This window comes from Myotis davidii, unplaced genomic scaffold (genome assembly GCF_000327345.1).
Source record: "Myotis davidii unplaced genomic scaffold, ASM32734v1 scaffold424, whole genome shotgun sequence".
Lineage (NCBI taxonomy): Eukaryota > Metazoa > Chordata > Mammalia > Chiroptera > Vespertilionidae > Myotis > Myotis davidii.
Window position 1 is genome coordinate 268640 of NW_006295827.1, and position 11439 is coordinate 280078.

The 11439-nt window shown below is 38.8% G+C and overlaps 1 protein-coding gene across 4 annotated transcripts in view; it reads left to right on the top strand.

Annotated features, from left to right (window-relative positions):
* Positions 1-2668: 2668 nt before the first annotated feature.
* RABGEF1 (RAB guanine nucleotide exchange factor (GEF) 1) overlaps positions 2669-11439 on the top strand; it is a 49351-nt gene continuing 40580 nt past the window's right edge. Inside the window, exons 1-4 of one of the 4 annotated variants that reach the window (XM_015568556.1) lie at positions 2669-2673; positions 5203-5209; positions 6129-6314; positions 8631-8797. In XM_015568556.1, the coding sequence (XP_015424042.1) occupies positions 6136-6314; positions 8631-8797 (346 nt within the window). In that variant the 5' untranslated portion in view covers positions 2669-2673; positions 5203-5209; positions 6129-6135. Of the gene's footprint in view, positions 2674-5202; positions 5210-5364; positions 5453-6128; positions 6315-6553; positions 6616-8630; positions 8798-11439 lie in introns of those variants that run through there. The other 3 variants (XM_006770847.2, XM_006770846.2, XM_015568557.1) reach the window with 3 other exon arrangements.

The following is an 11439-nucleotide window of genomic DNA, read 5'->3' on the forward strand; positions in this document are numbered from 1 at the left end:
AAGAGAAAGAAATAGAAACATTAGCATGAAAGAGGGACATTGATTGGTTGCCTCCTGTACATCCCCGACCGGGGCCCAGGATTGAGCCTGAAACCAAAGTGTATGCTCTTGACTGGCATTAAATCCGAGACCCTTCACTTTGCTGGCTGACGTTTTAATCATTAAGCAAACCGGCTGGGGCTCAAGTTTTTATTTTTATACAGTAAAATTGAATTTTTGAGGGGTGTATAGTTTTTATTGTTGATAGTATTATGGATGTCTCCAGTTTTCTCCCTTTTTGCTCCCCTTCAATCCCTACCCCACCCCAGACCTTTCCCATTCTATTGTCTGTGTCCATGGATTATGCATATCCTATATAATAAAAGCCTAATATGCTAAGTGTCCGACTGTTTGAACAGTCACTATGACCCACGCTGACCACCAGGGGGCAGATGCTCAATGCAGGAGCTGCCCCCAGGTGGTCAGTGAGCTCCCATAGAGGGAGCACCACGAAGCCAGAAGCCAGAAGCCAGGCTCACGGCTGGTGAGCATAGTGGCGGTGGCGGGAGCCTCTCCCACCTCTGCGACAGCACTAAAGAACAGCAAGCAGGTGGGTAGTAAGGAGCCGGGGTCCTAGACTGTGAGAGCGCACAAGCCTGGCTGAGTGACCCTCCGACTCCCCTCCAATGCATGAATTTTGTGCACCAGGCCTCTAACTGTAAATAATGGTGCTATGAACATAGGGGTGCATATATTCTTTCTTTCTCATTGGTACTTAGGGATTCTTAGGATATAGTCCCAGAAGTGGGATTGCTGGATTGTGCTTTTTTTTTTTTTGATAGATACCCTCCCCCTAATTCTAATTCCTAACAAACACTGATCATACAATATGTAAACTTTTAAAACTGACTTCATTCACTCATCATTAAGCCAATTTTTGGCTATGTCAATACTGCCCCCCCCCCCTTTTTTTTGTTTGCTGAGAAGCATCCATTGCATGCATGTACCACAGTTTGTTTATCCATTCACTGATTGAAGGATATTTTGGTTGTCTCCTTTTTTTAATGGTCCTGAGTAATGCTACTGGAAATATTTGTGTATGGATTTTTGAGTGAACATCAGTTTTATTTCTCTGGAGGAAATAGCCAGAAGTGGGATTGCTGAGTTGTATGGTAAGAATATGTTTAACTTGTTTTTTAAACTATCAGGCTGCTTTTCATGGTGGCTATACTATTTGCATTCCACTAGGAATGTATGAGTGTTTAGTTGCTCTGCATCCTTGCTATCACAGGTATTGTTGGTATTTTTAATTTTAGCCATTCTAATAAATGTGTAGTGATATCTCATGGTGGTTTTAATTTATATTTCTCTAATGGATGATGTTGAACAACTTTTTTTCTCTAATGGATGATGATGTTGAACAACATGTGCTTATTTGCCATGTTGTTAAGAACTGTGAAGGACCTGAGTTTTTACCCTGCATACAGGTAACAAGTGAGCCTGCCTCAGTTTCATGCATGCTGGCAGAAGACATGAGATCCTGAGTCAGAGACTAAGTACTTTACTGTTCAAAGGGCGTTTATAAAACAAGCTTTATCTTCACTTGGGCTACCTTTACTCCCAAGTCACATGGGGGTGATGCCATAGCTGGGGAATCCAAGCTTAGGGAACCCAAATCTTTTACAACAGGCAGCAAACAGACCTGCCTGACCTTTGACCTGGAGGGAAACATTGTATCTATTTTACTGGACAGTACACAAACTTGTCCTCTGCCGGGGTGGGAGTGAGTGGGGGAGATAATTATGTGTTTCTTTTAAGAATGTTAAAATATTCAAGGATGCTTGCAAAGACCTTTTGGATGAAACTCTGAGAATTGTCTCCCAGCATGTATGTTTTCTTTAGATCACTCTCTTTCAAGTCTTTTGCCCATTTTGTAATTGGGTGGTTTTTCTTAGTGTTGATTTTTGAGCATTTTTAAATCTGGTCCTTTGTTGAATTTGTGATTGTATTTTCTTCCAGTCTGTAGTTTGTCTTTTCATTTTCTTAATAGTGTCATTTGCGGAGCAAAATTTTTTAGTTTTGTTGTCCAGTTCGGGTTGCCCACCTTCTGTGATTCCAATGTCGGTTCAATTTTCAAAGCCGTTACAGTACTATTTTGATCTGTTTCATGTATGTGCCAGTTTGAAACTTGTGCAGTGTCTCTGTTAGTTTGAATTTTAGTCTTTTGTCCTGAATAGCATCAGATCCATTATACGCAGCTAGGGGTGGGTGAGCCCAGGAGTTCACAAACAACATTTTCAGATTGCTTTCTTCTATATGTTTTTTGGTTCTCCTATATGTTTTTTGGTTCCTAGGTTCTCATCTTTTCTGGCCAGAAAACAGTGGAGTTAGTTATGCTACTCTGTCATATACACTGTACTTCCATGACTGTCTCACAGTTGGGGCCAAGAAATGGAAGGATAGAGAGTGGAGAAAATGGATAATTCCCCTTCCTCAGAGTTTGTTTTCTGCAATCTGTCTTTTCAGGCATTGCTGTATGTGATTGCTTGGGTGCTGTGGCTCAAGAGGTTAAAAACAATAAATTGGAGGGATTTTCATATTTCTTCTCAGTGTTAGAAGTTCCCTTTCTCCTTCCTTGAGCCTGAACTAGAGGATCTATCTCTGTGCCTTGGTGTGCGTTTCTGGGTTGGCTCAGTGATACTGGAGGGGAAAATGATAAATTTACCCAGGGTTTGGCGATATATTGAATTCTGGTCTTCTCTTTCCCAATTCCTCTTCCCTTTTGTCGTTGAGAATCCCCAAGTAGAGCTTAGTGTATACCATACACATTGTATAGCTGGACTAAGACTTCATGTGGCCCTTGATGTCTGTTATTGTTGCTTTTTCTTGTGTTTATTGTTATGCTTGATTTCCTTCTAAGGGTCACCCCTGTGCTTGCATACCTTAATGCTCAGTCTAACACTGTTGTTTGTTCAGACAAAAAATTTGTGCACACACTGCTAGCCAGTAAGGCCTCCTTCCCCTCTGGCCAACAGCCTGTGCATGCACAGAGGAGACAGAGGCCAGAAAGAGCTGCTAGAGAAATAAAGTTGAGCTGAAAACTGATAGACGGATGAGTAGGAGTTAACCAGATGAAATGTGGTCTAGGGGAGTAGGAGAAGATTCCAGGTAGAAGGGGCCACATGTGCAAAGAGCCTACGTATTTTCCAGTGCATATCACTACTCTTGACCATTGACTCACACAAAATGCAGCTTGTTTTCAGCCACCTTGTCTCTATCTTTCCTCTGATTTAGGTAGGTGTAACTGAACAGTATAATGTCCAGTCATCAATCCCTGCTGGCGACACGAATCAGCAGGCACTGTGCTTAGGAGGAATGTAAAATTGGAGTGATGTGTTTAGTATGATTTAAAAATTGTGAAAATAAAGAAGTGATTTGAACCACCCCCCACTAGGGATTGAGCCTGCAACCCAAATATATGCCCATGACCAGAATCAAACCCGGGACCCAGCAGTCTACAGGCTGACGCTCTATCCACTGAGCCAAACCGGCTAGGGGCATCCTGTTGATTATTGATGGATAACCTTTATCCTGTTCAAAAAGTTTTCTTCTATTCCCAATTTGGTGAGTTTTGTCATGAATGGATGTAAAATTAAATCAAATGCTTTCTTTTTAAAACAATATATTTTATTGATTTTTTACAGAGAGGACGGGAGAGGGATAGAGAGTTAGAAACATCAATGAAAGAGAAGCATCGATCAGCCGCCTCCTGCACACTCCCTACTGGGGATGTGCCCGCAACCAAGGTACATGCCCTTGACAGGAATTGAACCTGGGACCCTTGAGTCTGCAGGCTGATGCTCTGTCCACTGAGCCAAACCGGTTTCGGCGCCACTTTTTTTCTGTGCTTGCTTGGCAGTTAGTTTATGGGCAGAAGAATGAAGACCATTTTATTCTGTGAATTTAAATGGAAATTGGTGGGTAGCAATTTATAATACAATCCTGGTGATATGGGCAAGTGGGACATGGTATAGTAGAAAAGAAAACAGACTTAGAGACTTGTTAAGGTATTATTTCAAATTTTAACTCTTAACAGGTGTGACAGTAGACAGGACCTTCCCATCCCCTTTTTCAGAGTTCTCAGGTGGTTCTTCCTCACTCCCTTAACAGCTATAACATGATAGCAGCAGAAATAAAATATGGATTGGTAAATGAGTCAACCTAACAGGATCAGTAAGATCTAGTTGATTGCCAGAGATGAAGACTACCTTACCAAATAAGGAATCTTGTTAGATAATAGCTTTGCAGAAAATTCAAATTATTTTGCTGATAGCCTATAAAGGAAAGTCATAGTTAAAAATTTTTCTGGTTTCCTAATCAACTTATGACACATATTTAAATTGGTTTCTCCTTCTGACTTTATATCTTACATAGTCCTCATTTGTATCAAATCTTGCCCAGTTGGTGTGGCTCAGTGGTTGAGTGTCGAACTGTGAGTAGGTCGTGGTTCAATTCCCAATCAGGGCACATGCCCAGGTTGTGGGCTCCATCCACATTGGGTTGTAGTGGTGGTATTGCAGAATGCACCCAATCAATGATTCTCTCTCATCATTGATGTTTTCCACCTCTCCCTTCCACTCTGAAATCAATAAAGATATATTAAAGAAAAATAATTTGTATCAAATCTTAAAGGAAAACGTATTCACTGTTCAAATGAAGACTGAATAGAAAGCAGCCCTATCTCCATATGCAATTCAAAACACATATTGAGCACCTTAGCACCATACTGTGTTCTGTTGGGAATATAAAGCAGCTCCTCAAGATGCTTCTAGACTAAGTGAGAGGAAGTCAAACATGCGATTTTTGTTTTAAATCCTCACCCAAAGATATGTTTTTATTGATTTTTTTTTTTTTTAGAGAGAGAGAGAAACATTGATGTGAGAGAGAAGCATCAATCGGTCGCTTCCCATATGTTCCCTGACCAGAGGTCAGACCCCCAACTTTTTGTGTATGGGATGATGATCCAACCGAGTCATCCAGGCAGGGCAGAAATGATCCCTTATGATGACGTAGAATGAATGGACTTAACTGGTTCCTAAATAAGTAATTTTACAAGAATGGAGGTTCAGTTAATTCTGGGTGGAAGGAAGCTCATGGGAAGTTTCATTGAAGGGATGACCCTTAAAATGAACTTTCAATAGTGAATCATCTTTGAAAAAGCAGAAGAAAAGTATAGGAAAGAATTTTAAGCTGAGGCACAAACATGCATGTTTTGTTTAGGAGATGTGCTCAGGGATGTGAGTTGAGTTTGGATAAGTAGATTGGGGACAATGTGGTACAAGGATTTTGGAAGCTCACCTGGTTTTAAATTCCTTCTTTTTAGTTTGTTTTCAGTAGCATTTATGTGCTTTTGAAAATTTCTCTGAACCTGAGATTTCACATGTGAAAAAATGGAGACAATGTCTACCTTGGGGTTTGTTTGTTTGTTTGCCATAAATAATTATATTAAGTACCTGTGACAATATTGTGTATGTAGTGAGTGGTGACAACTAGTGGGCTCATGTTAATTTGTTCTAGAATGCTAAGGTCCCTGAATGCCTTCTTGAAGAGTTTAGATTGTTCTGATGCTTTCATTATATTCATTTTCTTGGTAAATGTTGACTTATTTTATTTGAGACAAAATACTCACTTTTATATCACTCTATTGATTTTTTTCTGTGCAGAAGTTTGCTGTAGTCCCATTTGTCTATTTTGTTACTTGTGCTTTTGGTGTAATAGCCAAGAAATTGTTGCCAAATTCAATGTCATGAAGTTTTGCCCCTATGTTTTTTTCTAGGAGTTTTATAATTTTATGTTTTACTGTTAGGTCTTTAATATAACATTAGTCCTTTCTTAAGGTGTTCATTATGTAACTGGGCAGGGAATAAGAAGTCTTTTCTTTAATATGACTATGTCAAGAATTTGCTTTATTTAAACTGTCCTTTTTTCCTCCCTTTCTCCTTCCCTACCACCTCCTCTCCCTTTTCTTCCTTCTCTTCTTCCCTCCCCTATAACTTGAAGATATGAAATCATTTTTGGGGTATTAATTGCTGTGCTGATAGAATAATTCATTTTCAACAACACTTTCTTATTTGTTATTTGATTAACAGGAAGAAAATGAGCCTTAAGTCTGAACGCCGAGGAATTCATGTGGATCAATCAGAGCTCCTTTGCAAGAAAGGATGTGGTTACTACGGCAACCCTGCTTGGCAGGGTTTCTGTTCCAAATGCTGGAGGGAGGAGTACCACAAGGCCAGGCAGAAGCAGATTCAGGAGGATTGGGAACTGGCAGAGCGGTAAAAAGACTTAACTAGGGGTGGTTTTACAGTGATATAACTAGATACATAGTACTGTTATTGTCAGAATACATTTTTTCTCTTCTGTCTTGAGCTATTAGCAGGTCACCCTAATATTAAGTGAAAAAAATGTTCCCCTCTTCTTCTCAGTCAACATTTAATGAATAGCTTTCAGTGCCTTCATTTTGTCTTATCATTTAAGTATTTTGTGTTTGAGGTGTGTGTGTTTCCTAATACAGACAATAACATTTGGGAGTAGAAGAATGGAGGTAAACATACTTCATGGTGGAGGCTAAATGAGGTAATATTTATGATGTCCTTAGCAAAGGACTTGGCACATGGCTCTCGTCAAGCATTGTTTTCCCCCATTTTTTGTTATATCCAGCGTGGCATCTGGCACTTCACAAACACGTAGTATATACAAATCAACAGATTTGTAGTTCTTGAATTATGAAAATTTAACTTTTCCGAAATGGGGTTTGTAGGACAGAAGTATTATTTGAGAAGTTTGTATTATCCAGATATATGATTATGATAAAAATTAAAAGATGGTATAGCTGGTGAACGTAGGAACTAACAAAATGCCACAAATAATGTTAATCCTTTGCCAGAGCATCCTTGAAACTGAAACTTCTCAGTAAAAGAAAGTCAAGCTGAACTCTGACCACTTTTGCTAGTTTTATATCTAATTAGCGACATTTGAGTGACCACTTTCCTAACATCTGTGGTGAATGCTCAGAATTCAAAAGTACACTCACTGCTTTCGGTGACTCCATGGTCAATCAAAGAGAGAAAAAATATATAAAGAACATTAACTATTCCTTCAGGTTTCTCACTGCATTCCTGATATTCTCAGTAGCTGATCTATTTCAGGAAGAAGTAGAGGATACTAAACATGAATGCTCTTAGCTTTTTCCCCTCTTCACTGCCAAATGTACTAATATCATATTACCTTCTATTTTGTTTCAGAGAAAGATGTATCTCTATTCCATTCTCAGATTAACCACCTCTCCCTGTGATTTTGTTGCTATTTCTTACTCCTTTCAATTGTAATCTCCCTTGAGGTTTCCTATAGGCATGGGAATCGCCTCGATGGAAATCTTGTAAAAACAATGATTGCTGGACCTCATTCCCAGAGTCTCTGAATTTATTAGGTTGGGAGTGAGGCCTGAAAATTTGCATTTATGACACGTTCCTAAGTGATGCTGATGCTACTATCTGAGGAATCACAATTTGAGAACCATTGTTCTATAGATAGCTTTTGAGATTTATTATAAATACCTCAAATTCAGCAGTTCTAAGGCCAGAATTAGTGCTTTTATTTACTCTAATCCCCATTTTCAACATTTTTTCCTAACCTCTTTCTGAATCAGTTAATGACATTACCATTAATTCAGTTGGCTAAAAAACATTGGCGTATTCTTAATTTCTCCTTCAGCTCTCACACTATCTACAACTAATTGTGCAAGTTCTACTCTTTTGAGCTTAGAGAAGTCTTTTTAATTTCACCCTCTCCTGTTTTCTAGGTCCTATTTTCTCTCACTTAAATATTTTTAATGTATTCTTGATTATTGTCCCTGTCTCTAGTCTCTCTGCCCCTCCCGTTGTCACACAACTGCCTGTATTATCTTTCTAAGTACAGATCTGATCATTGTAACTTACTGGATTTACAGTCTTTTCGGTTTCCCACCACTTAGTGAAATCCAGGATGATAGTGGGGCCGCAGCCAAGGTTTCTTACCATCTGGTGCCTATACACAAATAAGCCTCATATTCACCACACCATCGGTGCTCTGCTTACACTGGACTTGGTTCGTAACAAGAACCTTATGCCTTCACATTTGTAGCTCCTTCTTCCCAGAATGCCTTTTGACTTGGTGGAATCTTACTCATCCTTTAAGACATACCTAAATGTCACCGTTGTGAAACCTTCTTGGACTCCTCCAGCAGATTTAGTTATTCTTTCCTGTGTTCTCATAGCACTTGTGTTTTACTCTCTGCTATAGGAGCTGTTACATTATATTGTAATTATTTACTTTTTCTTCTTTTGACCTTGAGCTTATTAGGGAAAAGGACTGGACTTTCTTTTATGTAACCCTCGTACAGTTACTGAATGAACATGATCTGTGGAGAAAGTCTCTTTTAAAGTCTATAGTGGTATGTAGGATAGTTATTTGGTGCATTTGGCCTATTATTTGGTGCATTTGGCCTCTAGTTCTAAAAATTTTAGATCCTCCTCAATTCATTGAGTAATAACCTTTAGATACAAGAAAAACTTGGAGAATATCTGGGTCATTAAACCTCTCTTGAATTACAGACTACAGCGCGAGGAGGAAGAGGCCTTTGCCAGCAGTCAGACCAGCCAAGGGGCTCAGTCCCTCACATTTTCCAAGTTTGAAGAAAAGAAAACCAATGAGAAGACTCGCAAGGTTACCACAGTGAAGAAGTTCTTCAGTGCTTCATCCAGGGTTGGATCAAAGAAAGGTAATTTTCTGATTTTCTTTTTTTCTTCTGTACCCAAATGAAGTACAGAGTAGATCCACATACATGTAGGCTCAGCCTTTTAATTTCTGTAAAAGCTTTTAGAGACCATGAACTCAGATTTGAGGGTCAGGTGACATACGAAATTGGGTTTGAGGGTCAGGCAATATATGAAACAAAAAATCTCTTTGGTTGTTTTTTGTTTTTTTTTAAGAGAAGCTTGTTTATTTACTCTAGGAGAAATAAAGAGAAATGAAATACATAGTTTTCTTTATAAAATTCATGCCCATCTAAATGGCTGTCTTTTTGGATGTTCTATTTTTTGTGCCTTTAATTTTTGGATCCTGGTTTATTCTCCGTTACATGTTGTCCTTTACATTCATGTCTTATCAGAAATGGCTGTTTCTAGGCTTGACGTCATCTAAAAAGGAAGTTTTCTGAGAGACAGTATTGAGGAAATATATGGAGAACATATACAAAAAGACTTACTTCGGGCTTTTAGATTGGTGAACATAACCCATAGTATGCATTTTCTAGTGTCTGGATGTGTACTTGACCTTATTCATCCTACTTCTTAAAATGCCATAAACCAGCAACAGGATTATCGCTAAAGTCATACTTGTTCTAGCAGTGAGCAGTCTAGCAGGAAGCAAGAGAGAATGTCTACTGTTAGGACTTGGTCTTTGAACATTTATATTGGTAACCGTTGTGCAGTGAATTTGGAATAGTGAGGAAGCATGGGAACTAACACTGATGCAGTCAGAAGAGCTCTTTTCTTGGGAGCCCCGTCTCATTCCCAGCCCCTCAACTTGGGGTATTTGGGATGAGGTTTTTTGGCCTGCCTAAAGGCAGGGGAATGAATAACATCACTCCTTAAGATCTTTGCTGGTCTTGGATTTAATGACTCTTGTTTAGTTGTATTAAAGGAAAGGTTGCTTATAACCAGAAAAACAAATCTTTAAATAATCTTTTAGTTCACATGATTAATTTGGAGAATAGTCAATACCCGCTGGAGATTAAATTAAGAATATATTTGGCTCATGATTTATTTATTAGGAGGTAGTATAGTAAGGTGGTTAAAAACATAAACTTTGGAGTCATCCTGGTTTGAGTCTCAGCTTTGCGGTTTACTGGCTGTGTGACTCAGAGCAAGCTAATCTCTTTAAGCCTGTCAGTTCTGAAGGACAGTAATACTTACCATAGGCATGTCTTTAGGTTAAATGAGTTGATGTGTGTAAAGAGTTTAGCACGGTACCTGACATACATTGTAAGTCTACAGTAAGTGTTAATTATTTTAAAACCAATAAATGTTGTTTTTCTGAGAGAATAGTCTCTGCTAGTAGAGAACTCAAGGGCATTGATCAAAGCCATTCTTTCCTAGTTAGCTTAAATTCTGTTTTCTGCTTTGGGAAAAGTCTCACTAATCTTATGCATTTACTAGAGGTCCTGTGCACAAAATTTGTGCATGGGTATGGTCCCTAGGCTGGCCTGTGATTAAGGCCATCTTCCCCAGCTGCCTGTAGCTGGTCCTGCCTCCCGCCGCCACCCACATTAATATCCGTTGAGAGTGAGAGGAAAACTTAAACTACTTACTTTTCGGTAACAGCCTCAGAATGAAAAGCTATTCTGGTAGCCAACAGTGGAAAGTTAACATTTTAACTCAATAAAACCATGGGGTCATAAATCCAGGAATGTACATGAATTCGTTAGTCTGATTTTTCTAAGTTTACTTGCTCTTTCAGGAGAAATTTTCCTCTATTGCTCCATGAACTATGAGTGTATGTGTATTTACACATTAAAACAAACCACATTACCTATTGCAGTGATGGCGAACCTATGACACACGTGTCAGAGGTGACACGCGTGTCAGAGGTGACACGCGAACTTGTTTTATTGGTTGATTTTTCTTTGTTAAATGGCATTTAAATATATAAAATTAAATATAAAAATATACATCTTTGTTTTACTATGGTTGCAAATATCAAAAAATTTCTATATGTGACACGGCAACAGAGTTAAGTTAGGGTTTTTCAAAATGCTGACAGGCCGAGCTCAAAAGGTTCGCCATCACTGACGTAGGATGATAGATAATGAAATGGCATATGACAGCAGATGAAATAGTACAGAAATTATAAAACTGTTAACTCTAAACTGCCTCATTTTACAAATGACATGAAGCTCATAAAAGTTATCTAATTTACCCAAGGTTATATGAGTTGATGGTCTCCTAACTCCTGGCTTAGTGTTTTTCCTTGAATTTGTGTGTGTGTGTGTGTGTGTGTGTGTGTGTGTATGTATCTATATCTTTACCTACATGTATAGGTAAAGATACAGATGAGGTTTCTATTACTGAAGTGCATTATAATCATGTGCATTCACTGACCATCCTTGACAGTTTTAGAAAAATGTTCTAAGAGCTTCTGACAATAATGTGCATCATAGTATAGAGAAAGAAGATTGGTACTTTAAAAGAAACAATTCCAAGTTATTTTTATTTTAAAAACCTTTACATGGCCCTCGCCAGTTTGGCTCAATGGATAGAGTGTCGGCCTTTGGACTGAAGGGTCCCAGATTTTATTCTGGTCAAGGGCATGTGTCTCAGTTGCAGGCTCAATTCCCTGCCCTAGTCAGGGCGCATGCAGGCG